At 47.5% G+C, this 22,757-nt stretch overlaps 1 protein-coding gene across 13 annotated transcripts in view; it reads right to left on the bottom strand.

Moving 5' to 3' along the window:
- Nucleotides 1-22,757, bottom strand: part of dab1a (DAB adaptor protein 1a) — a 192,037-nt gene that overhangs the window by 6,326 nt on the left and 162,954 nt on the right. For 5 of the 13 annotated variants that reach the window (XM_086116030.1, XM_086116029.1, XM_086116034.1 and 2 more), the window contains 12 exons: nucleotides 20,432-20,563; nucleotides 17,367-17,486; nucleotides 16,448-16,486; nucleotides 16,000-16,062; nucleotides 13,776-13,829; nucleotides 7,972-8,130; nucleotides 6,381-6,443; nucleotides 6,208-6,304; nucleotides 4,529-4,923; nucleotides 4,245-4,443; nucleotides 3,877-4,025; nucleotides 1,911-2,007 (listed from right to left, as the gene is read on the bottom strand). In XM_086116030.1, coding sequence (XP_085972156.1) covers nucleotides 1,927-2,007; nucleotides 3,877-4,025; nucleotides 4,245-4,443; nucleotides 4,529-4,923; nucleotides 6,208-6,304; nucleotides 6,381-6,443; nucleotides 7,972-8,130; nucleotides 13,776-13,829; nucleotides 16,000-16,062; nucleotides 16,448-16,486; nucleotides 17,367-17,486; nucleotides 20,432-20,563 — 1,551 coding nt within the window. In that variant the 3' untranslated portion in view covers nucleotides 1,911-1,926. The remainder of the gene's footprint in view (nucleotides 1-1,910; nucleotides 2,008-3,876; nucleotides 4,026-4,244; nucleotides 4,444-4,528; nucleotides 4,924-6,207; nucleotides 6,305-6,380; nucleotides 6,444-7,971; nucleotides 8,131-13,775; nucleotides 13,830-15,999; nucleotides 16,063-16,447; nucleotides 16,487-17,366; nucleotides 17,487-20,431; nucleotides 20,564-22,757) is intronic. The other 8 variants (XM_086116035.1, XM_086116039.1, XM_086116036.1 and 5 more) reach the window with 8 other exon arrangements.

Below are 22,757 nucleotides of genomic sequence, written 5' to 3'. Positions count from 1 at the left end.
GGTGTGCTTGTCCCGAGGATAAATGGGCCTAATAAGAAGGTGTGTGTGTGTGTGTGTGTGTGTGTGTGTTAGGGGGAGGTGTGTCAAGTCGATGCGATTGAGCAAGTAAACACCATATGGGAGTAACATCATTGGCAACGCTGCCCGCCTCCTCCACAAGAACAGCTCGGAACTTCTGGCCAAAACAGTCCATCTCCCGCCAGATTCAGCACTTAGTTGGCCCCCCCTCGCCGAGACTCCTCCCCCCGCCCTACACTTGGGGCTCCCTTCCCCCCTCCCCTGCCCGTTATTCTCCACCTGCTGCCCTTCAGCTTCCAGACTTTCTGAAGATGAGAGGACCGGCAGGAGGGAGGAAGGGGGTGGGGGGGGGAGCGGCACCCACTCTTCTTCCGAGTGGAGACAGGATCAGGGGGGAGGCTTCTTGGGTTTGTAATTAATGGCAATTACGCAGAGGCGGTCATTAATCTTGGCAGCCCGGAATTAGCTGATAAAAAACAAAAGCGTCCGTTGCCAGCAGTCTGGAAGAATCAGGGTGAGGTTTCAGACTAGGCCTTGAAACCCTAACACGGACTTGTAACACTAATTCGAAACATTTTCCCTGGCTGGAAACCCTGCTTTGAAACGAACTCAGCAGTAAAAACCTTAACTTGAAATACTCACTGACACTGAAACCATAATTGCGTCTTGAAATCCAACTTTTATAACTAAAATTGTGAATTTGAAAACCCTAAGCCAGGCTTTAAAAAACAAACTAAGGGTTGCAAGTCTAACATGAAACCCTGAGCCTGGCTTTAGCCTTGTGGGAAACCTAAACAAGTCTTGAAACTCAAATTGGAAATGTAAAGCCTGCTTGAAATTATTTGAAAAACAAAACTTGGAAACTATAAGCCAACGTAGGCGTAACACCCTACGGTAAACACTTTACCATAGTTTTAAAACCTAATTTGAAACCCTAGTTTCAAATCTGAACCCAGGGTTGAACCCGTAACTTAAAACCCTTACCATGGCTCGAATCCCTCTTCTGAAACCTGATCCGGACTTAAAACCCTAATTTCAAACCCTAACCAAGGGTTGAAACCCTACCTTGAAGACTAAACCTAATTCTGAAAACCTTAACCTCGGACTGAAACAGTTATTTAAAACCATACTATAGTTTGAAAGCTTGCTATGAAACCTCAAACTCTGGCTCGAAACCTTAAGCCTTGGAACCCTAAATTGGAAACCCTAACCCAGGGCTGTAACCCTAACTTAAAAACCCTAACCCAGGGTTAACACTCTTACTTGAGACCTAACCCTGGCTTGATACCCTACTTTGAAACTCTCATCACTGTTTGAAACCCTAAAACCATGTCTGGAAACCCTCATTTAAAACCCTAACCCTTGGCTTGAAAACCAACCCCGAAACTCGAACTTGACTGACGACCCTAACACAGTGTTGATAACCTGAAACTTGAACCCAGGGTTGAAGGCATGCCATGAAACCTTATCCCAGGCTTGAAACCTTACTCTGAACTCCTCAACCTTGTTTGAAACTCTTTGGCCTGCCATCCTCGTTCACGTTGCCTTCATGTGGCTGTCATGTCCACAACTATGATTGCGCGTGGTCTAAACTTGACATACGCAACAGGCTGTCGTTGCTTGTCGAGCATCGTTCTTGCTGTCACCGTGCGATTCTTGCTCTCGCGGGGGGACCCGCTTTGTCCCCGAAAAGCTGACACGGCGAGCCCACTGTGGTCACATGATCATGTGTGGCCGATGGACACATGCAAGGCCTGGATACAATTTTGGAATATGGTTCAAATAAGATTAAAAATGAGATAAGACTGTCATTAAAAAAAAAAAAAAAAAAGGACAGACAGTAAATGGATGAAGAGGAGAAGGCGGTGGTGGTTTTGGTTGTTGATACCTACCGCGCCCTGCTGCTATCTAGCTCCCAGCCTCCGGACTGGCCTGGTCTGGGCTGGGCCCTTTTGGCTCACTGGGGCAGGGCGACCCAGAACCACAAGCCTACAAGTGCACCGCCGAGGAGGAAGAGGAAGAGGAAGAGGAAGATTGCCAAGAATTAAGAAAGGAAGCGGGCAGAAGGAAACAGACAGCAGCTTGTTAACAGCAAAGAGACGAGGAAGTCGAGCGGAAACGAAACGGAACAGGCGAGCAAGTTAAGAGCGACAAAGACTATCCAGACGCCGGGGAACACTACGAAACCAAATTCTACAAAATTCGCAAAGAAATTGCATGAAATTTGATTTGAATAAGAACATACATGCTTTCTCACAAAATAGGAACATCCTTGGAAGAACGCCGAGTGGCAACTGCATCTTGTTGTGCAGCATCATTAAAAAGTGTCGACGGGAGGTGGCGCAAACAAAAAACAAACACGCACACACGTTCCCTCCAAGGACCCGCCGCTTTTCACAAAAAGCACAAGCTGTGTTCCCCCCCCTTCTCTTCTGCCTTCACTCAATCACGCTTGCTTTGATTTTTGCGACCTTTTCATCACACTGCCGCTGTTGTACACTTTTATTTTGTGAAGCTTCTGAGTGTTATTCAAGCAGGCCCGGTGACATTTGCAGCGGTGTTAAAAAAAAAAAAAGTCTCATTCTCTTGCCCTCTGTCTTTTATTTTTTTTTCTCTCCTAAAATGGCTGGATTGGAGGCATAAAAAAAAGAATGTTTCACGCCTGGAAAGTGAGCGGCTGCGGGTGGAGGAAGGAGGACTTGGAAAAAGTGAGGAGAAAGCACCGGAGAAGGTCAGTAACTCTGCGCTAGAGTGAGAAGGGAGCTGCTTTGCAGCCCAGCCATCTCTGCTTTCGTTTGAGCTGCGTTTTAGTCGAGAATGACTTGAATGTTTTGATGATGGCTGCTAATGAGCGCTTGCTAACTCTCTCTTCTAGTAATTCTCTGAGAGGATCAAGCTAACGTGGACGTGCAAAAACAAACGTGCTCTTGCAGAAACTCGGGAGGACGATTTATAATCAGTCAATTCATATGAATTTTTCATTGACATATTTAAATGATTTCAGGAATTAAGACTATTATACAACACAGGGAACCCCCCTGCGACACTGCAAAGTTTTACAGCAGTCACAAATTAGACTTTCACGTAGTACCACATTGTGCCACAACATGCCGGGGCAGCACTGAGGTCTTCCGGGTCTAAGTTAACAACATGAAGAAGAGGCAAAGCTAAGAAGTAATGGTAGAGTAAGTAATGGAGCATGTATTTATGGATTATATGCTAATAGTCATTGCCACAGAGCGGAGAGAAAAGCACGAAAATAAACATTTTCTATGGTCGCTGCAGATCACGGAGGTTCGCCGATTGCATGACTCTGAAACACATCCCAGCTCATTGTTCAAGGGAACGCATGTACAACGTTTGCAGGGGGACCGCGAATATCCTTGAGTAATTGACAACCACCAAAAAGGTGTAATATTGCCTATAGATGCTAAAGCACTATTTTTGTCTCAAGGAAATTCCTCAATTCAACGTTGATCCTTGGCACCAGCATTTCACAAGATGGTGGCAAAGTCATTTATTTTTTGGTCGAATAACCACGGATCGGTCCCCCCCCCCAAAAATCTGCAAGTAGAGGAAATTGCGATTGTTGAACCAAATACTGTATGCGAGGGTTCAATATATCTCCAAAGGTTCTGTAACTACAACCAAAAATTAGAACATAAATCAGCATCTACGTATTTCTATTAACTCTCGTTTGTGTAGGTTGGTGACATTTGCTTTCTATCAGCAGTTATGAATCATAGCCCACAGCAATTTGGCTTCACATGAAACACATTTTTTTTAAGTTAGCGCCTTTTTAGCATAGAGTGGCTAAAACTCAGACATTTCCGTGGCAAATTTGGTCGCCAAACTTACAGCATCTTCCTCCCCGCTGCGGCTCGGGCTGCCGTCCGCTTCCCCAAACGAGTCATCCGTGGGCGGGTCGGTGGCGTCCGTCGGGGGGTCGCTGACATGCGAGGCGGACGATTTAGAGGGTGAGCTCTGGTGGGGGGCCGGTGTGGGAGCTGCAAGCAAAAAAAAAAAAAAAGAAAGGTCATAGAAGGATTATCCAGAAGGCCGGTGGCACCCCTGAATAACGTACCTGAAAGTGATACTTCGGTCGAGTATCATAGCAGAAAATAACTTTAGCAGAAGTAAAAGTCACCTTGTAAAAATATTACTTGTCAAAGTATCAAACATTTGCTGTACTCGAGGGTATTTATTTATTTTTTTTGTAGACTCACGGGAGTTGGTGGAAGGTGTCGTGGAGGTGACCGGCGTCAGGTTCATCTGGGAGATGTCGAAGTCGTCGCAGTCGTCTGTATCCTGGGCGGTGCCGACGCGGCTGAAGTAAGTGCTGAATGCCTCTGAGGTGCCCGCTAAGCCGGGCTGCTGCTCGCCCTTCTTTGACGGCATCGCCGGCGGCTTGGCCAGCTGAAAGTCCTGAAATAAATAAGACGACTATGTTGTAAATTCATTTTGTATGTCGAGGTACCGCTGTACGACACAAATTTCCTCCAGCTCATACCTTGAACATCTCTTTGCTCATCTTCTTCGCCCGCTCCTCATGTTGCGGACTCGACGATGCGGAGGGAGCCGCGGCGCCTGCACCTGAATGTGTTTCGCCGGCCGGCGTCGCGGCGGGGACGGGGGTGATCGCTTGGAACATGGCTGCGGGCAGCGTGCCCACGGGCTGGGCAGGGAGGTAGGCTGCGGGGGGGAAGGCTCCGGCCGCCATGGCCGCCCACTGCTGCTGGGTGGCGGGGAAGATGTTGGCTTGCCCCCAGATGAGAGGCTGGCCGCCAGGCAGCACCTGCGCCACTGGGCCCAGAGGGGACTGGACCCCGAAGGCCAGCGGCGTCTGGGCGGTGAAGGCCTGCTGGGACCAGTGTCCGGAGGGAACCGCCCCCATTGTCACATAACCTGGAACAAGACAGATAGAGATGGGGAGTGTTTTGGGGAGGGTCACCGACGGCGAACACCAATATTCACGGTGCACAATCAAACCTTGTTTGCGATTTATGACTTCACCGATTCATTTTTTCTAAAAACCTATCCTTCCTTACTGGCTGTACTCTTTTTGAGATGCCCTACTGAATCCTCACCTAAAAGAAAAGTAATGCTTTGGCACCATCTAGTGGCCAAGGAACTATGTTGAAATGAGGGGGAGGAGCTTCTATTAATTAGAGCAAATCCCCGTGTATTAAAAAGCTTTGGTTACATTTTGGTGCCAAGGAACTATGTTGAAGTGAATGGAAGGAGCTTCAATTCGATAGGCCAAGGCCTTGTCTAATTTTAAAAAAAAAGTGTTTTGGTGAAAAATTTGTTTGACACCCGCGATGTAGGCAATTACAAAGCATCTTTTGATCGCAGATTTTCATCGTACACCACCTTTTGCCCCAAAACAGCTGGCATGGGACACCCGCGACATTGAACGGGATACTTTTGGGTGGGTGTTACAGAGCATGCCGCCCCATGCAGCACCACTCTGAAGCAGATGGGGGTGCACTTAAAACATCCGCATCTTTTCTTGAGCACACAAACATCTCACACACACACACACACACACACACACACGTCGATAATAATCCATGCATCACCAGAGAGCGCTGCCCTACTTGCGCCTGTAGCTAATGTAGCATCTCTTCACGGTCACGGTGAACTAGCATAATTACCTCGGGAATGAGGCGGCGTCGTTTCATCGAATCACACTCATTAAAACGGCTCAAATTCATCAGCAAAATCTTCATCTAACGACACACTTGCTCGTCTTTTCGCTGCCTTGCGCCGCCGACGTTCGACCTCGCCGGGCGTGCGCCAGGAGGGGAACTGCGAAGTGCCGAGAGTGTCTGCTCACGGCTCATTCGCGCACAAGCACCGCGACCAGCGAACCAGGGGTCGCGGCCATCTTTCTTCTCGGCCCGCAGGTAATTCAACAGCGTCTGAGTCAGCGCAGCTAATGATGCATTTTATATTCCGCACACACAGCCGACGCCACCTCCTCTCCTCATCAACATTTCATTTCTATTCCATCCCTCTCTATTAATCACATCCTGTTCTTTTACTTCCCTTCTCACCTCTGCCAATCGGCTATCTTTGACAACAACAAAACAAAACAAAAAAAAAAAGAACTTCGGGATGTGCACGGCGTACGGAAGGAATATACCACTCGTGTGAATTCAGATGAAAGTCCCGTGTTTTTCATACCTGAGGGCACAGACGCAGGGTTGTAGGGGGCATAGAGCTCAGCGGGAGGCTGCGGGCCCTGCGACGGGTCCAGGGAGTTTGCAGGTGAGGCAGGGGTCTGCCGTGGTGAGACGAGAACAAAACGTTTCAGAAGAATCCGAATCTCATATTGGGCACGCGAGGCGGCGTCTCACCGACGGCGAGGTGATGTCAGGGGGTGTGGACATGTCCCCGAAAAGCTCTAATTGGTTGATATTCTGAGAATCACATGAAGGACACACACCGGAAGTCAGGATACAATCGTTAACTTCGTCACGGCGGCGTCGGTCGTCCCGTTGTGTACGACGTGCACGACTCAAAACGGCGCATGCGGAACATCAAAGGAGCTGACGTCACTTACCTTGACGACTGCCGAGGGCAGCGCGGAGGAAGATGTGCAAAGATGGGGAGGGAGGGGGATGAGATGAAATGATTACGATGACATACCTACCGTGTCCACCAGCCAACGGTGACAAAAGTACTCACATTCGAAGTAGAAATACGAAGGGGATGGATTGAAGAACAAAAGTAAAAGCAATCATTTTTTTGAACAACGACAAAAAAGTCTGCACACAACATAGTACAGATACTGAGGGGCGGGGGGGGGGGGGGGTCGCACCTTAAAGTCTAGGTACCGTGACTTCGCACCACTGCCACCAACCGCCAAAACAAAGCCGCAGCAGCCGTATCGTGCCGAAATCCCTGCGGGCAAGTCATTAATGTCCTCCCATTAAGGAGGATCAGCGGCGCGCCTCAGAGCGTCTCGCTATCAAAGACGGGCAAGCCTTTCTATTTGATCCGAATCTATTCTGTATTTCTGCTCTTCGGTAATTTGCCCCCCCCCCCACCCCCCATCCCGTTCCGTGAATTAATAATATCTTAAGGCCAGCGCGGAGCGAAGGGAAACTATTTTTACTTGGAAAGGAATTTAGGAGCCTTGAATACACGGTCCGAGATTTGCATTAATTATGGATCTCGATCGTTTCTGAGATAATGAATATTCTTAGAATATCTTTGCGCATAAACCAAAAGGCTTAGGCTAAAAAAATTTATACACGCACACACACACATACAGTGTATATATATTACAGTATGTATTTATTACGCCTATCAGAAAATGGAATCGTGTGCATGGTGTTTTACATTTATGGGGACTGGATGGTGATTTAGGAAGAGAAGAGGAAGGGTCGGGAGGCTGAGTAATGGGCTATTCTAAGTGCGGAGGAGATGGCGATCGCTCAGCAAGACAATGGGATGCGGATATTGATGATGGCCACGTAAAACGCTGCATGTGCACGGCCACGTGTGATAGAAGGCAGCAAATAAACCGCTTCCTCATACGCTTTCAGAATGTCAGCACAGACTTTCTCACCTACTGTCTCACTGGCAATGAAAGGGATAGAAAAAAAAAAAAAAAGGTTGTACTAGTTTCTGCCATTTGCTCATTTTGGTCCCCGTGAGCACAATTTCGCAAATCGTAGACCTTTCGGGACTTTTGTGCTAAGCTTCGGCCCCCTTTGTCTTTTCAAACACGTCCGCATGCAGGTGTCCATTCTGACTCTTGGTCGCTATGACAACATCAAGGTTACATGTTTTATTCATAAGCAAAATGGGGTCAGGAGTCGGGGGCGGCGGCTCCCGACTGCTCGCCAAAAAACAAAAAAACAAAAAAACAAAAACAAAAGTGCGGCGTGGTCAAGATGACAGGAGGTGGTTCTCGCAAAAGTTCATGCGAATCGCCCTTACCTGAGAAACCGTCTCAAGGTCTAAGTCTATGAGATCCGCCTGCTGATGCTGCTCCCGATGCTCACTTAGTCCCGCCTGGGGGGTTTGCGAATGATAATGAAGATGATGATGATGTTGATGATGATGATGTTGATGTTGGTGGGTGCTTTGATGTCCGTTCTGCAATCAACGACCTCAACGTTAGGCGGGTGGGATGAAAATGGCCCGGCATACGCAAAACGACATTAGCAGAGTTTCACACTGAGGCGGGGGGGGGGGGGGGGGGGGGGGGTGCGGCTGATTTAGAAGGGCGGGTGTTGCTCTCGCCAGGTGCTCTACGCACACACATACATTCGATACACACGGCAGGAGATTTAAAGAGGTTTAAAGATCATCCCCCACCTTACATCTAAACGACAGCGCCGAGCTCCCTTTTGTGTTTCTGTAAATCCTCCTCAAGAGTCTCAATGTGATTGAGAAAGACAGACCGATGCATCTTCATCGCTCTCTTTTAAACACATTGAATTCATAAAGCGGCGAATTGTTATTGTTTTGTTATGGCCATAAAAAAGCCAGCTGTAGTAAACAACAAACTACCCGTGAATTAGCAGACGCCTAATGGTGTTTTTTATATCACCGGTTCACCAAAATGTGGCATCATTTTCAATGTATCGTTTCTGAAACAGCTTACATTTATTTGATTTTGTTTTGTCCGGGGATGTAGAGAGCATAGCTGTCAGACTAAATAAACAGGATATATGTTGAAGAGGTAGCTACATGCAGTATAATCTAGGTTGACAGCAATACTGGAAAAACTATACAGGGCGCGGCGCGTTTGGAAACACGCTCACTGGGTTTCTTTGACCATTTGGAAACTCAAATAGCGTTGCTCAAATTTGTGATTGTTTTGACAAATTTGTTTGGTTCTTCAGAGTCCACCAAAAATCGAGCGCCCCGACTGGGGACATGGAGCGCTAGTGCTGGCTGCGTTCAGAAATCAATGCGAGCGGGGCGCACTGCTTCTCCACGTACACCCACGGGCGTCAGAGTACATTTCTGAATGTGCCCATACTATAGTTACACTGTAGATAGATAGCTAAATGCTACATGGCTGAATGGATAGTTAAATGCTAACTCACTAAACGCTACGAGCTGGGAAAAAAAATAGCTAGCTAAATGCTATTTCCGCATCGATAAGCTGTAACTAGCTAACTGGCTATCCTTGCCACAGACAGCTACTGTCAAAGTCCCCTTAGATGTTTTTTTTTCTTCTAAATTGTTCCAGACGATCAATAAACCTGACAGACTAGCAAAATGCTACATGTCCCAGCCAGATTGACAGACAGCTAGTTGCTGCTACGATGCTGAAGATACAGGTAAACGCTGTATCGTATACATGGCTATTCACGAAATAAATGGGCAGACAGCTAAAAGCTACAGAATATGACTTTTCGGTGCCAGTCGGAGCTCTACCATGTCGCCTCTCTTGGTCTGTTCATTTGTCCTCGTACATTCTGGCCACTGCTTATCAATTAGCCATCTCCGGTGGGGGAAAGTCTAATTACCTGTGTACGTGTTCCCTCTAGTAATTAATGCAGCCTCTATAATTAATGCCATCTTGCCGATCCCCCGCTGAGTGACTGATCACAACCACAAACACATTCAACACACACATACTGGCCACCGCTGAGGCTCAAACACCTTTTGAGCCGATGCGAACACGACACAGAGAGATTATGGACATGCTTCTCCCCCCCAAAAGATAATAATCTGCGGTAAAAGCGACTACTCGGTGTGGACTCAGCGAGGGCATGTGTTGATTCAACACTAACACTTGGTGCGGGGGTCAAGGGCTCAGTAGATTGGAATGGCCTCGCTCGCGTGTATATTTTATCGATCGCCGGCCGTTTAAGATGGTGACACAGTAAATAACAAAAGCGTTTGCTTTGCGCAACGGGGGAGGGGGGGGGGGGTGCGGTCACGTTTGGGAGGGCGTTATCATCTTTTTCGAAAATTCCATCCTGCCGATGAAATGAAGGCGAAATCCACTCCAAAGCGGTGCTGCAAGTAATCAATCCCGCACACACACACACAAAAAAAAGAAAACGTTAAAAGCATCTTACTAGCAGCGGGCGATGAGCCAGAACGCATTTCGACATTGTTAAGCGCAGTGGGAGTTCTTTGTCGTTTATTGCGACTTACTTGCTCACGTTCGGGAAATGATTCTCAAGCAGTGTTGCTGCGAGAAATTATCCCATTTAATCTCACTAGTTCCAAAAAGAATTATTTATTTCCAATAAGTAATGTGTCTGTGTATACCTGCCGATGTCGGTAACATATACTGACAGGCAGAACAATGATGAGTAGATGCCCTTCTACGAACGCCAAACATTAGCGAGTAAATCCACTTTTCTTCTCTTCATTTTTTTTAAATACCCCACTCACATCAAGTTCAATTCAGGATATGGCACTTTTGGGTGAATTTCAGCATCAGTCTAAAATGTACTACAACCTTGACAGTTGAACTTCTCGAAACTATTGTCCTACTGTACTTTCAGTCCTGGTTGCACAACTTCTTTACGAACAAGTAGCTGAACTGCAAATTTTACAACAGGTGTTGGATCCACGAATGGACTGATGCATTTCCGGTTGTTCACATTTTGACATCATGAGATCAAGATGACAACTAAAAATTATTCCAAAAAAATCTCACCAAACAGGAAGAGACGAGCAGAGTCCTAACAGATCGTTATTTTTGACATTTTAACTGGATTAGTAAGGGTGGGGGTGGATGATTGTAATGGCATGTACATGATTTTGGTTCAATTTAGCCAAGAATTAAGCATTGATTCAACCTACTCAAGCAATCAAAGTCCGACCTCCTGCCATAATCAGAACCCTCTTTGGGGCCTAATTGTAGCCATAAAAACGCAACCTGATTAGCATCCAATCACAACACAGCATTTGGTCGTGCCTGTGATCCATTTAACTGTGATTACTGCCTTTGACAAACTGAAAAGCGAAAACACATTTTAAATATAATGTATATATATATAGGGCGGCCCGGTAGTCCAGTGGTTAGCACGTCGGCTTCACAGTGCAGAGGTACCGGGTTCGATTCCAGCTCCGGCCTCCCTGTGTGGAGTTTGCATGTTCTCCCCGGGCCTGCGTGGGTTTTCTCCGGGTGCTCCGGTTTCCTCCCACATTCCAAAAACGTGCATGTCAGGCTGATTGGACGCTCTAAATTGTCCCTAGGTGTGAGTGTGGGCGTGGATGGTTGTTCGTCTCTGTGTGCCCTGCGATTGGCTGGCAACTGATTCAGGGTGTCCCCCGCCTACTGCCCGGAGATGGCTGGGATAGGCTCCAGCACCCACCGCGACCCTAGTGAGGATCAAGCGGTTCGGAAAATGGATGGATGGTGTGTGTGTGTATATATATATATATATATATAAAATGTTGCTCAGCAACGTAGGGGGATTTCACGCCGTACATTTTGTTCATAATGAATGTCGCGGCGGCAGCAGATAGCTTCCCACGGTTTGTTGTAAAAAAAAAAAAAAAGGCCTCTTTACGATTTTGTTTGAAAAATCTGGTCGTTATAATGAAGTTTATGGATAAAGGTGTGCGTTGTAAGTAAAATCGGCCAATGGAAAAAAGAAATACGTGAAATCGGGACTTTGAAATGTGAAAACGTAAACGGGGTACATTGAGAAGATGTTCGACTGTATTTGTTCGCTTACAGACCCGCCGATACAATAGCCATCCAAATCGCAGCATGTGCCGCAGGATGGGCAAGGCCAAACACACACAGACGCACACATGCACACGCACACAAAAATGTGCTCGGGTGTTTGTAAGCTTCTTAGCAAAGCTCGGGATGAGATGCCCAAAAAAAAAGAAAAATGTGAAACTAATTCCCAGCCCGCCAAAAATTCACACAGGCGGAACTGCCTGTGGCGAGGTGGCCCAGCCCAGTTCAGTTAAGGCGGACTAAACACACACGTACACATTCACCGAAGGAGCGAAAGTGAGTGGACTTTTGAAAACATCGGCTCCAGGTATCAACAAGAGACGGAGCGTTGAGACACTCGATGCATGCATGAATGAGTCGTCAACGCCAGGGATGCCCCAAATGTCTTCCACTTCGGCCCACATAAAGAAATTGGAAAGCTTCTGTGTCTGAAACATGCACCAGCTGTAATTCAACATATGCAGCTCAACATAAATCATACATTATCAAAATATCAACTTGGTGTCATCCATGAAAAAGCAAAACGTTGGTCACAGTTTTCCCTTGGAAATGGAAGAGCGAAAATCCCCAAGCATGTGCCACCTAAAATGGTTTATATGGCCTATAATTAACACAAGATGGTGCCAAAGCACTACACGAAGCTCCTCAATTCACTTCAACATAGTTGCTTGGCATTAAGATATCACAGGATGTCTGAAAAGCGCAACATCCTTCTCCTCAACTCACTTCAACTTAGTCACTTGACACCTAGAGCCCACAAGATGGCACCAAAGCAATACGTTTTTTTTAGCTTAGCATTTTGGCCTGAGCACAAAAAAACAGAGAATAGCTAGCTTAAGTTGCTAAACATTCCAACTTATTTCCAACTTTTAAAAAACTTTTCATTATACTCATTTTTAACCCCCCCCCCCAAAATTGTCAACTCAAAACCTTTTGATGCCAACTGAGATTTATTTTTATTTTTTATTATTAGACTGTGCGGCTGTGCTATTGCAAAAAATAATAAAAGCATCCAGCGAACCGGACTTTGGAGACTGCCTGATTTACACACACACACATGATGCAATGCATTGTGCCACTTCCCAAAACACGGCAGCTCAGACACGCCCACACATGCCTTATACATCCATGCGCGTGCACGCACACACACACACACACGCACGCACGCACGCACGCACGCACGCACGCACGCACGCACGCACGCACGCACACACACACACACACACACACACACACACACACACACACACACACACACACACACACACACACACACACGTACGTGGGAGAGCGGCCCGCTTATTACGACTCTGGAGATTTTAGCAGATTAAATCCAGCAGCAATATAAGCCGCATCTTTATGGGCAGATAAAGAGCAGTGGAGTTACAGCCCGCCGCTGCCGCCTGACAGTAGCCAAGGTCATCTTTCATTAGAACTGCCGGCAGCGGGAAGCCAATAACTAAAAAGATATACCGCTCGCGCAAGCGCGCACGTCCACACACCGTCGATCTGCAGTGTAACGTATGAACAGGCGGGGAGAAACTACAGATTTAAAATAAATATGTCAACAAAGAAAGAAAGAATGCAGCCATGGTGGGATGCCATCATGTTGTGGCTGGTTGGCGTATGCGTGTAAATATCACAACAGAGGAAGACGACAGTGACAGAATGCGTCGCGTAATGCAATCTGGGACAAGGTCATGCGGGGTCTTTACACCGGATGCACCACCAGCAGGCATGCTTAATTGAGCACCACAGACACGTTTACAGACGCACAATACACATAAAAGCGCTGTCCCGGTTGACCACGAGGGGCACAAGGAGGAGGGCACCAGCCACACCGCAAGCAGAGGAGACGCACACTGCACAGAGCACTGGGTCCCAGCAAACCTCTCAGGGGGGCAGGGGGGGGGGACCATAAATGCATCACAGAGCGGGGCGATGTGCTGAGTGACGGTCACAGGGGAGAGGGTGGGAAAAAAAAGAAAATACGCGCGGGTTGATCATGGCGGGCCGATCTGAGAGGTTTGACTGGGGATGGGGAGGCAGGCGGGCGACACACGGCGTCACTCACTGGGCGTCGCTTTGGGACGTCATAGACCCCTTCCTTCTGCTGGCTGGTGGGAACCTACACAGCCGGCCGCAAAATCCAGAGCACAGCCAACAGAGCCCGTTACCTCGAGATCAGCAAAGCGCTTATAACGTGTCCTCGGTTATTTTGCATCAAGTTGACGGTTTGATTCTTGACTGTTGCGGCATAACCTGATTTTGGTACGAAGAAGCAACGAGTAGATAGGAAGATATTGAACAGCTAGCATGATGTTTGCTCTTCATTCGTGGGAGGCAGGGAATAAAGATGACCAGTTTGCTGATGGCAAGAGAAGAAGTTCGCATTTTCATTTCCTTGTTACATTTATGTTGGAAGATCAGGCCTCTCTATCGCTAGCTTCACAAATTTTCTTGGAGGAAATTGTTAGCGTAGCATTTTTGGGAACATGTGTGTAATATATTGTCGTATTTTTGACAGGTACGAAACAATAAATAAATACGATGAAAACAACTGTGAAACGATGGCAATTTTCCCCGCCTCATCAATCAAAGGAATTGAGCTGAATATTGAGAAATCACACTTGTAGCGACGGGGCTAATCAGAATTAAAATCTACAACGTGAGACCTCGTGAGTCACGCATCAACGTGCGAGGGAACACTTTTTGCTGCCTCGTGGCGCGGGATGATTAAAACGAAGCTTTTCACCGCCGCGGACGTGTAATAACTCAGTGTCACACACACGGCGACATAATAACATTCTGTGCGACAAAAAAAAAACAAAAACGGAAAGATCTGACAGCGCGTGTGCGACGAGCAGCGACAATAAGCGCCGATAGCTAACTGAGATTGTCTCGTTTGCGACCGCGGGGACCTTTTGATGGATTTAAGGTAAAACTCAGAACAGAGAAAGGCTAATTTGTGGCGGAAGGCATCGACTGGAAATAAACAATAAAAGGAATGCTAATTTTGTTAGCCGTTTGTCGTGTAGCTACTCAAACTCTATATGGACGAAAGTGGTTTTATCAATCAAAATGAACTATTGGTCGTGTTTTGTTAGCATTTCAGGTTAAAATGATAGCCTAACGTGAATAATTACTACTACTAAAACAACGCCCCACCCCACACTTGTAATAAACACAAGTGTGCGCAAATCGACGCGGTTTGGCTTTCAAACTATTTTAGGATGGAATTGCAGCTACGGTGGCATTCCCTGTGCGGATGCGTGAGCTAAAGGGATGCATGTAGCACACTCGGCCCCTTGTTTACTTCCTTGACATGTTTCTTTCCAGAAGCCGCCATCTTTATTCATACGTTAGCTCCTCCGTGGCTGCGGGCGGCCTCACGTTTTGGCGTTGCGCACACGCCGGCGCTCTCACTCGCGCTCTTATTTTCAATCCATTTTATTTAAAGATCAAACGAGAGTCTGGTGATTAATCTTTCTTTTCTTTCATCTCCCCGGGAGAAGAGGATGGGGGTGCGGGGGAGAGGAGGGGGCGGGTCCTGCCTTCCGCAACGGGCAGGAATAACCTCCGCATCCACTTCCTCCCCTCCACCTTTTCCCGCCCCTCCGAGGTCTACCCACGCCTCACAGGGGGGAGGGGGGGGGGGGGGGTTGTACCAGCGGTATGCAGCAGTAGAAAGCAAAGCGTGGAGAGTCTCTCGCCAAAAGGTACAGGCGCAGTGAGTGAATGGGCTGCTCGATCACTGCCAATTTTTTTTGTGCCAATTTGCTCGTTCCGTGACAATCACGCCATGTTTTTATGGTCGATAATAAATCGCTTGGGGTACGGGGGAAAAAAAAAATCACCAACTGTAATTTTGTTTCACGATGGTCCACTTGGGTCGTGTTTAGCCGCATCGCTCTCTTGGTGGGCCTTTGGCATGACTGACATCTTGGGGTCATGCTGCATAAATATACAGCATAGACGTACCTCACAGCATTGTTGAAAAATGCTGTGAGGTACGTCTATGCTGTATATTTATGCTTGCACGTTTTTTGCTCGTGTTCAAATATTTTTACACTTTATTTTGAAAAGTATGTTTTAATGAGTTTAAATGTGTCTTGTAAAACGTTTTTTATTTATTACATTTTTTTCCCAATATTTTGTGATTTCTTTTTTTTTTGGGACATGTTGAGAGTGTGTCTGGAACATGTCTCCCACGACAAATGTCTTCACTGTATTCTCTCTGTCTGACTTGCCCACGAGATGATGATGATGAGTTGCCTTTTTTTTTCTTGCGAGTATACCTGATAAATGCTCTCGTCTGATTGGTCACGGATGGGCTCGTGTCCGGCCTCAAACACAATGTACTACAGCGCCGGAAGCACAGGGAAGAGACAAGGGAGGGGAGGGGGTAGAAAAAAAAAGGAAGGAAGTGGAAGAAGTCGAGAGAAAAGTCAAAAAGCATTTTTGGGGAAAATCAGCTGACCATGCACCCCACAAACATGCACTTTGTGTGGATATTTGAACCCGGCTATGGTTCCATAAGTAGCGAGCGAGGGGCTGTCTCCCCACACAGTGCATACACACACTCACACACACACACACACACACACACACACACACACACACACACACACACACACACACACACACACACACACACACACACACACACACACACACACACACACAGAAAGGAGCAAGCCAAGGGGTGGTGAAGCGGGTGGAGTGAAGCAAGGCTGGCGAGGTTACCTGGTAAACCGGGTCCTCCAGATCTTCCTCCAGTATCGTCTGCGGACGAGCGGAGCCAAGCCAAGAAGAAGTGAAAGAGGCATCGAGGGTTAAAGGCAGAGGAGCAGGGCCAGTTGGCGGAAAGCACGAGCCAAAACAAATCAATCGAAAGAAAGAAAGAAAGAAAGGCGGAAGCCACGGGTGAGAACTTCAATGATCCTTTCTGCTTTCATTTAGTTGTGAGGCTAAAGTGGGGTGCAAAAAAAGTTGACACGTTTTTAACATCTCAACCGAAAATGTCCCACCTATGTTTCTTCCTGCCAGTGCTGACTTTAGAATAGTGGGATTGTGCAAATTAGGCCCCACTACACTAGTCAAAGATAGTGAAGCAAACTTTTTTTGATTTTTAAATTTTTTTTTGCATTGACTTTCTTTTTTCTGTAGCACATTCATTCATTTTTCCGATCCGCTTATCCTCACAAGGGTCGCCGTCTTCGGGCAGTAGGCGGGGGACACCCTGAACCGGTTGCCAGCCAATCGCAGGGCACGCAGAGACGAACAACCATTCGCGCTCACACTCACACCTGGGGACAATTTAGAGCGTTCAATCAGCCTGCCGTGCATGTTTTTGGAATGTGGGAGGAAACCGGAGTACCCGGAGAAAACCCACGCAGGCCCGGGGACAACATGCAAACTCCACACAGGGAGGCCGAAGCTGGAATCGAACCCAGGCCCTCTACACTGTGCGGTCAACACGTTAACCACTCGACCAATGGGCCGCCCGCATTGTAAATCGTCATCCCTAAATATTGAACTTGTTTGACTTTTACTTGTTGGGCCATGGGGGGTGACATGAAACCGTTACATGTCCCAATAAGGGAGTCAGTGGCTCGGCGAAAACTGCCGTCGACCACGCGGATGCAAGCACTGGCGGATGTACCTGGTAGACGGCCTGCTCACACTGTTTGTCCTTCTGGGCCTTCTTCTCCATCTCCTCACGCTGCTTGATCTCATAGATGAGCTGGAACAAGTCCCGCAGGTCCAGGATCACTGGTTCAGCCTGTTGGGGGGGGGGGGGGGGGGGGGGAGCAGCAAGAAGTTAATCACAAATGAACCGTCCACACAGACGCACTCATCCGGGAATGCAAACGCATTCACATACCGCGCGCGCAAACAAAAGCGCGCACGCACACGCTCGAAGCGCGGCGTCGCAATCCGCAAATTGAGCAACTTGTTCGAGGCAACAACTTTTTGATTGTGACTTTGCTCTCCTCCTGCTTTCTCCCTGTCAGACAAAGCCACCGTCTGTCAGACTGAATTATTCCCCACAAAGCAGCCCCCTGCCAGCGAGCGGCACGCCGGCAAACAAAGACACGCTGGCGGCGCAAACCGGCCCCATCGCTTTCTTCCCCCGTCCCGCCGCCGCCTCGCCGACACTTATGGCGGCAGGCAGACGCCGCCTGACTGACTTGCGGCTGCTTTCCTGGCAGCCAGCTACGCTCGCATCCACTTTCACTAGAAGTGGCGAAAAAACAAAAGACTGCGATACTGATTCAACTCTTATTTAAGTGAAAAAGTCCTCTGAAATGTACTTCGAAAAGTAAAAATGGCCGGTTATATACAGTACTCGTTTTGACAACTTGGCACACTTCTCCACACATGTTCCCTCTTTTATTCATTTTTATGGCGCTTGTAACCAAGAAATTAAAAAAAAAAAAAAAAGACTGAACACGCTGTTTCCATGGCTTTGTTTAAATTGCGAAACGATTCACCAAAAATGCCAAATTATCAAATAATGGAAACAAATGAATCAACCTTTGACCTCTAATCATGTCAAGAAACAAACTGGTATCAGTGTAATCATGATTTGCACTGTCTATTTTTGTGTTGGATGTGTGCCCTTTAAGGGGCGTGGCCTCTGACCAAGCGATCGTCAGGTCGATTTTTTTTTTTTTTTTAACGTTGTGTCTTCATGCTTTTTTAAGTTGTAAACTGTAACAAGCTGAGCAGGAAGTGCAGATGCGTTTTCAAATGTTGGGAGTAAAAGTATGAAGACCAGAAAAAAAAAAATCAACTTAACTTCTCACCACTGCTCCTAGTGAGTTTCGACACTTACAGTACATCGAACTGTCAACGAAACAAGCGGAACAAGCCTTTGAGTATGACAAGAGTTTCAGCCGTAATCAATTATTGACCGCCAGCTTTTTGCGTAGTGCACTTGGAGTTCATAGACGGAACGCTGCCACGCATAAAGCGCAGCTCTATTTTAGCGGCGCCGTTCCATGAGACAGTTTCTCCGCCTCGCCTCGCTCTTGACAGGCTCGGCCCGAGGGGGGACGGGGGGACGGGGGGGGTAACGTCTGCTCCTGCTGGGCCGTCGACACCAGACATATTGTTAAGCTGTCATTCGCTTCGCCTTTGAAAGTACAGATTCTAACCATCTCCGCTCGTTACCATCTCGCAAGTCCCACTGGCTCCCCTTTTTTTCATGAAGTTTCAAATCAGATTCAAAATGGCATCGTCGGTGCGCCGTGAACCAGGAAGAGCTCACCAAAGGACTACCAATCGTCTCCTTTGAATGAATGAATCGCCTTGTTTGGGGGCCCCAAAATGGCCCTCGTCTCTCAAGTCGTGGAGCCCGGAGTTCAAAGCGAACACGGCGAAGCGGCATTTAGCCGTTATACTGCACGTAAAAGTTACGTCAGCCCCATATTGAAATTCACTTTAAATCCAGGTCAAACATGTCAAATTTGAACAGTAAGTGTGCCATTTTTGGTTCGAATCAGCCACGTTTCACTCAGGAAGACTTCCCAAAATGTTTGATCCAAAGTGACACGAAAATTGGGTGAACAGGTTCATTCTAACGAGATGCACAAAAAAATTCTCAAGCATCCAAAACCCAAAATGGAACAAGACGGCTAGTTTGATTATAAGCCACACTCACAATGAACAGTCGTTGGAAAGTTGCCCGTGACACACCAGCGAACACGCAATCGGGTGGGGCGCGTCTTTCATAAACAAATACACAAAAAGTCTCAATGGAACAAGGTCGATCATTTTGGTTTGAAGCGGCCAATTCTCGCTTGGCAACTCTCCACCAGTTTTGCCGATGCACAACAAATGGGTTGAACGCGTCTGCCAGAACGCATGAAAAAGTCTCCAGGATGCATGCTAGGAACTGAACGAGAAGTCGGACAATTTGGTTTGAAGAAGCCTTCGCTGGTGAATTCCAGCGTTTGCACTTGGGACAAAACCCTTCCTAGGGAAACGGGGCTGCTTTGCCAATACAGACGCAACAAACAGAAATACTCGATCTGCCTTGGAGGACCGGAGTGAGACGAAACTTATCTACTGAACAACGAACTACCTTCGTTAAGTGTCACGCCGCAAAAGGTAATCGAAGAAAATGGTCATTTCGAAAGCTTTTCCGGGGGATAAATTTCACGTGCGGCTGGTCACGACCTTCAGATCAAAGCGAGCTTATAATGGCCACGTTTACTCAGGCACGCGTCGGGTAAACGCCAGCTCGGGCTGACCGATGGCGCTTCGACGGGTTCGCCTTTGGTGACAACCAATTTTGGGATCCCTGATCTATGTGGCAATAAGGTGCGCATATGTGACTGCGCCGTTTGTGTCGCCGCGAGTCAAAGAGCAGCGCCCGGGGAGGATGGATGTGCCATTAGAGCCGGTGACACACACTCAAACTCCCATCGACTCGGCACGGGGGAATCGATACAGCCACGGCGGGGAGCCGGCCGGATGCAAACAAAGCACGCCGGCGCCGCAACGAGAGGTCCGAAGAAGGCCAAACTATCGGCGCGGGATCGAGCGCAAAGCTCCGCGGCGTAAACGGCGGCCGGATAAACAGCACAACAGGACACGGGCGTCTGTGCGAAAGGTCCTCGTCTAAATGTCAAGAGGTCCGCGGCGTTGAGAAAAGAGACCCCCGCGTGCATTATAAATGAACTTTCATGCTGAACGGCATGAAAATGTCCAAATACTGACCGACTGGGCGGTCTTGATGGCCACAAAGCGGTGGTTGCCTTCCTTGCCGCAGATGTAGCCGAACGCTCTGTGGTCGGTGATGTCCTTGGCGATGTAGGAGATCTCATGGACGGCGTGGTTGTGCTGCAGCACCTGAAGCAAAGAACAGCACCAACGCTTTCATTAGTTCTTGATGGCTTAGCTGGGCGACATGTTGCAGGGTTGCTAAAAATGATTTTAAAAAAATCGAATAATTGTATTGGTGCCTTGAGATACAAATTTAATTTGTGCTGCGAAGAAATAAAACAGCCGTTGCCACATTTTTGTGCGACGATTCAACGGACGTTGTACCGCTCCTTCTGGTGAGTGCGCCTTGGCGCCAAGGACACCCTCAAAAATGCCGTGATACGTCGCAAGGGGAAATCCTTTCAATGAATAAATAGACAGACAGTATAGATGCCAGCATACTGCATTTGAAGCCGGTCACAACTCCTCAGTAAGCCGCAGTAATAGTGGTCATTCTTCGCAGAGGATAAAGATAATCCGCTTGCGAGTATCGTTGTATTATCTGTCTGTATGTATTGGCTCCACCGTTTGTTTTAGCATCTGTTCTTCCTCAGAGTTAGAACAAAAGTCTTCAGCAGGCAAATTGCGGGTGAATTTATTCACAACACAAATATGCATAACCAAGGGTGATGTTGTAAGAAGAAATTTGAAATGATATTAAAGCCTTTTGGAATGCAATTCCTACCTCACGTGCACCAAATGATTCAAAATCAATCGGGTCTTTGCAATTATGGCCAAGGCCATTTCAACATACTTGAAGAAGACTGAAAATTAAGATCAAGACAGTAAAGAGCCTCTTAGTTTCTTCTTTTGTATTGGTCGTCCACAATTCAGAATCAACAGAGCTCGGGTCTTCTCGTGTAACTGTAAATCTTGAACCCTTTGTTGCACTAAGACCTGAAACGAAGCGATTAGTAATTTGAACTTTGACGTTGAATTCCTCGGGCCATTCTGCAATCACACACACACACACACACACACGATTCAAATATCAACAGTGTTCCTGCACCAAACACAGCATGAGCGTCGATTCCCGGTGACGATTTTGCTGAGCGACGGGACTTTTGCAGAGTAAATGGGTTGGGCGATGATTGGTCGAAAATTGTGACACATGAATCCCCGAAAAGGAACACATGAGTTCTTCCGGATGACCGCAGCCATCTTGAATTTGACATTTTCCAAATCGGGTCGGTTTCTTTCCAAATTCCTGTGCATGTTCTGTGTCCAGACATGCCGAAATGTTGCCATCGATGAATGTAGCGACAAACGGCCTCAGTCAGAGGGGGGCTCGTGTGAAACTGCGGCCTCTTCACTGTTGTCTGGGTACGAGGCGTCAGCCGAGTTGGCATTGCCCACGGCAGATGGCGGGGTTATTGTTTTTTTTCCTTTTTTTTTTGTGTTGAGTAGTCGGGGGGGGGGGGGGGTAGAGGTAGGGGGATAATCAGTGACAATCACAGCTCGGCAAGCTGTCGATTTGATCGCTTCATTTGTGCCCAAACGACGAAAGCACGACGCACAAGTCCTCGAAGTCGGGCAAAAATGCGCAGTGTGTTGTTGTTGTTGTTGTCTGTGCCAGGCGCATGCCGAGAACACGCCAGCGCACGCACAAACGCGCACACCTGCGACAGAGACGTAATCCTTAATGAGTCATTCATAATTAATAATTAGACTAATGATTATCATCGTTCCCGCCTAATGACCTGAAAATGGCCCCGCACACAACACAAAGTGGTTATTGAATTAGCTCCAGAAGTGCGTGCGTGTGTGTGAATGAGTGTGCGCCGGTGACAGAGTGCACAGACCAGCTCAAGGGGGGCGGCGGCCTCTCCAAATTCAAATTGATTTCACGTCTTGAAAGCCCAAATCGCAACAATCACCTCTGGACTGAGACTGATTGATCAGCAGCGCAAGTGGTGGCACCCTCATGACAACTAAAGAAAACTTTTGAGGGGTGTTACTTTGGGAATTTTAACTGTTGTGGAGCAACAACAACTACAGAGTGCTGCTATGAGTTGGTCAAATCCTGGCCAAATTGATGCCCCCCCCCCCAAAAAAGGGAGGGGGGGGGGTTTACAATTGCCAGCAGGTGCCACAAAGATAACATTACACGACTTTCTCGAAATGAAGCTCCTCAACTCTTTCCTTGGCACCAAGACACAACCTGATGGCTGCAAAGCACTATTTTTGTTGAAATGAAGCTCTTCAACTGACTTCAACATAGTTCCTTAGCACCAAGATGCCACAAGAAAAAAAAGCAACACTTTTATATTACAGGGCTTTG

This window comes from Hippocampus guttulatus, chromosome 7, assembly GCF_054856545.1.
Source record: "Hippocampus guttulatus isolate MCC_2025c chromosome 7, RoL_Hgut_1.0, whole genome shotgun sequence".
Classification (NCBI taxonomy): domain Eukaryota; kingdom Metazoa; phylum Chordata; class Actinopteri; order Syngnathiformes; family Syngnathidae; genus Hippocampus; species Hippocampus guttulatus.
Note: the sequence above shows the minus strand (reverse complement) of the source record. Positions and strands in the feature narration are given on the sequence as shown.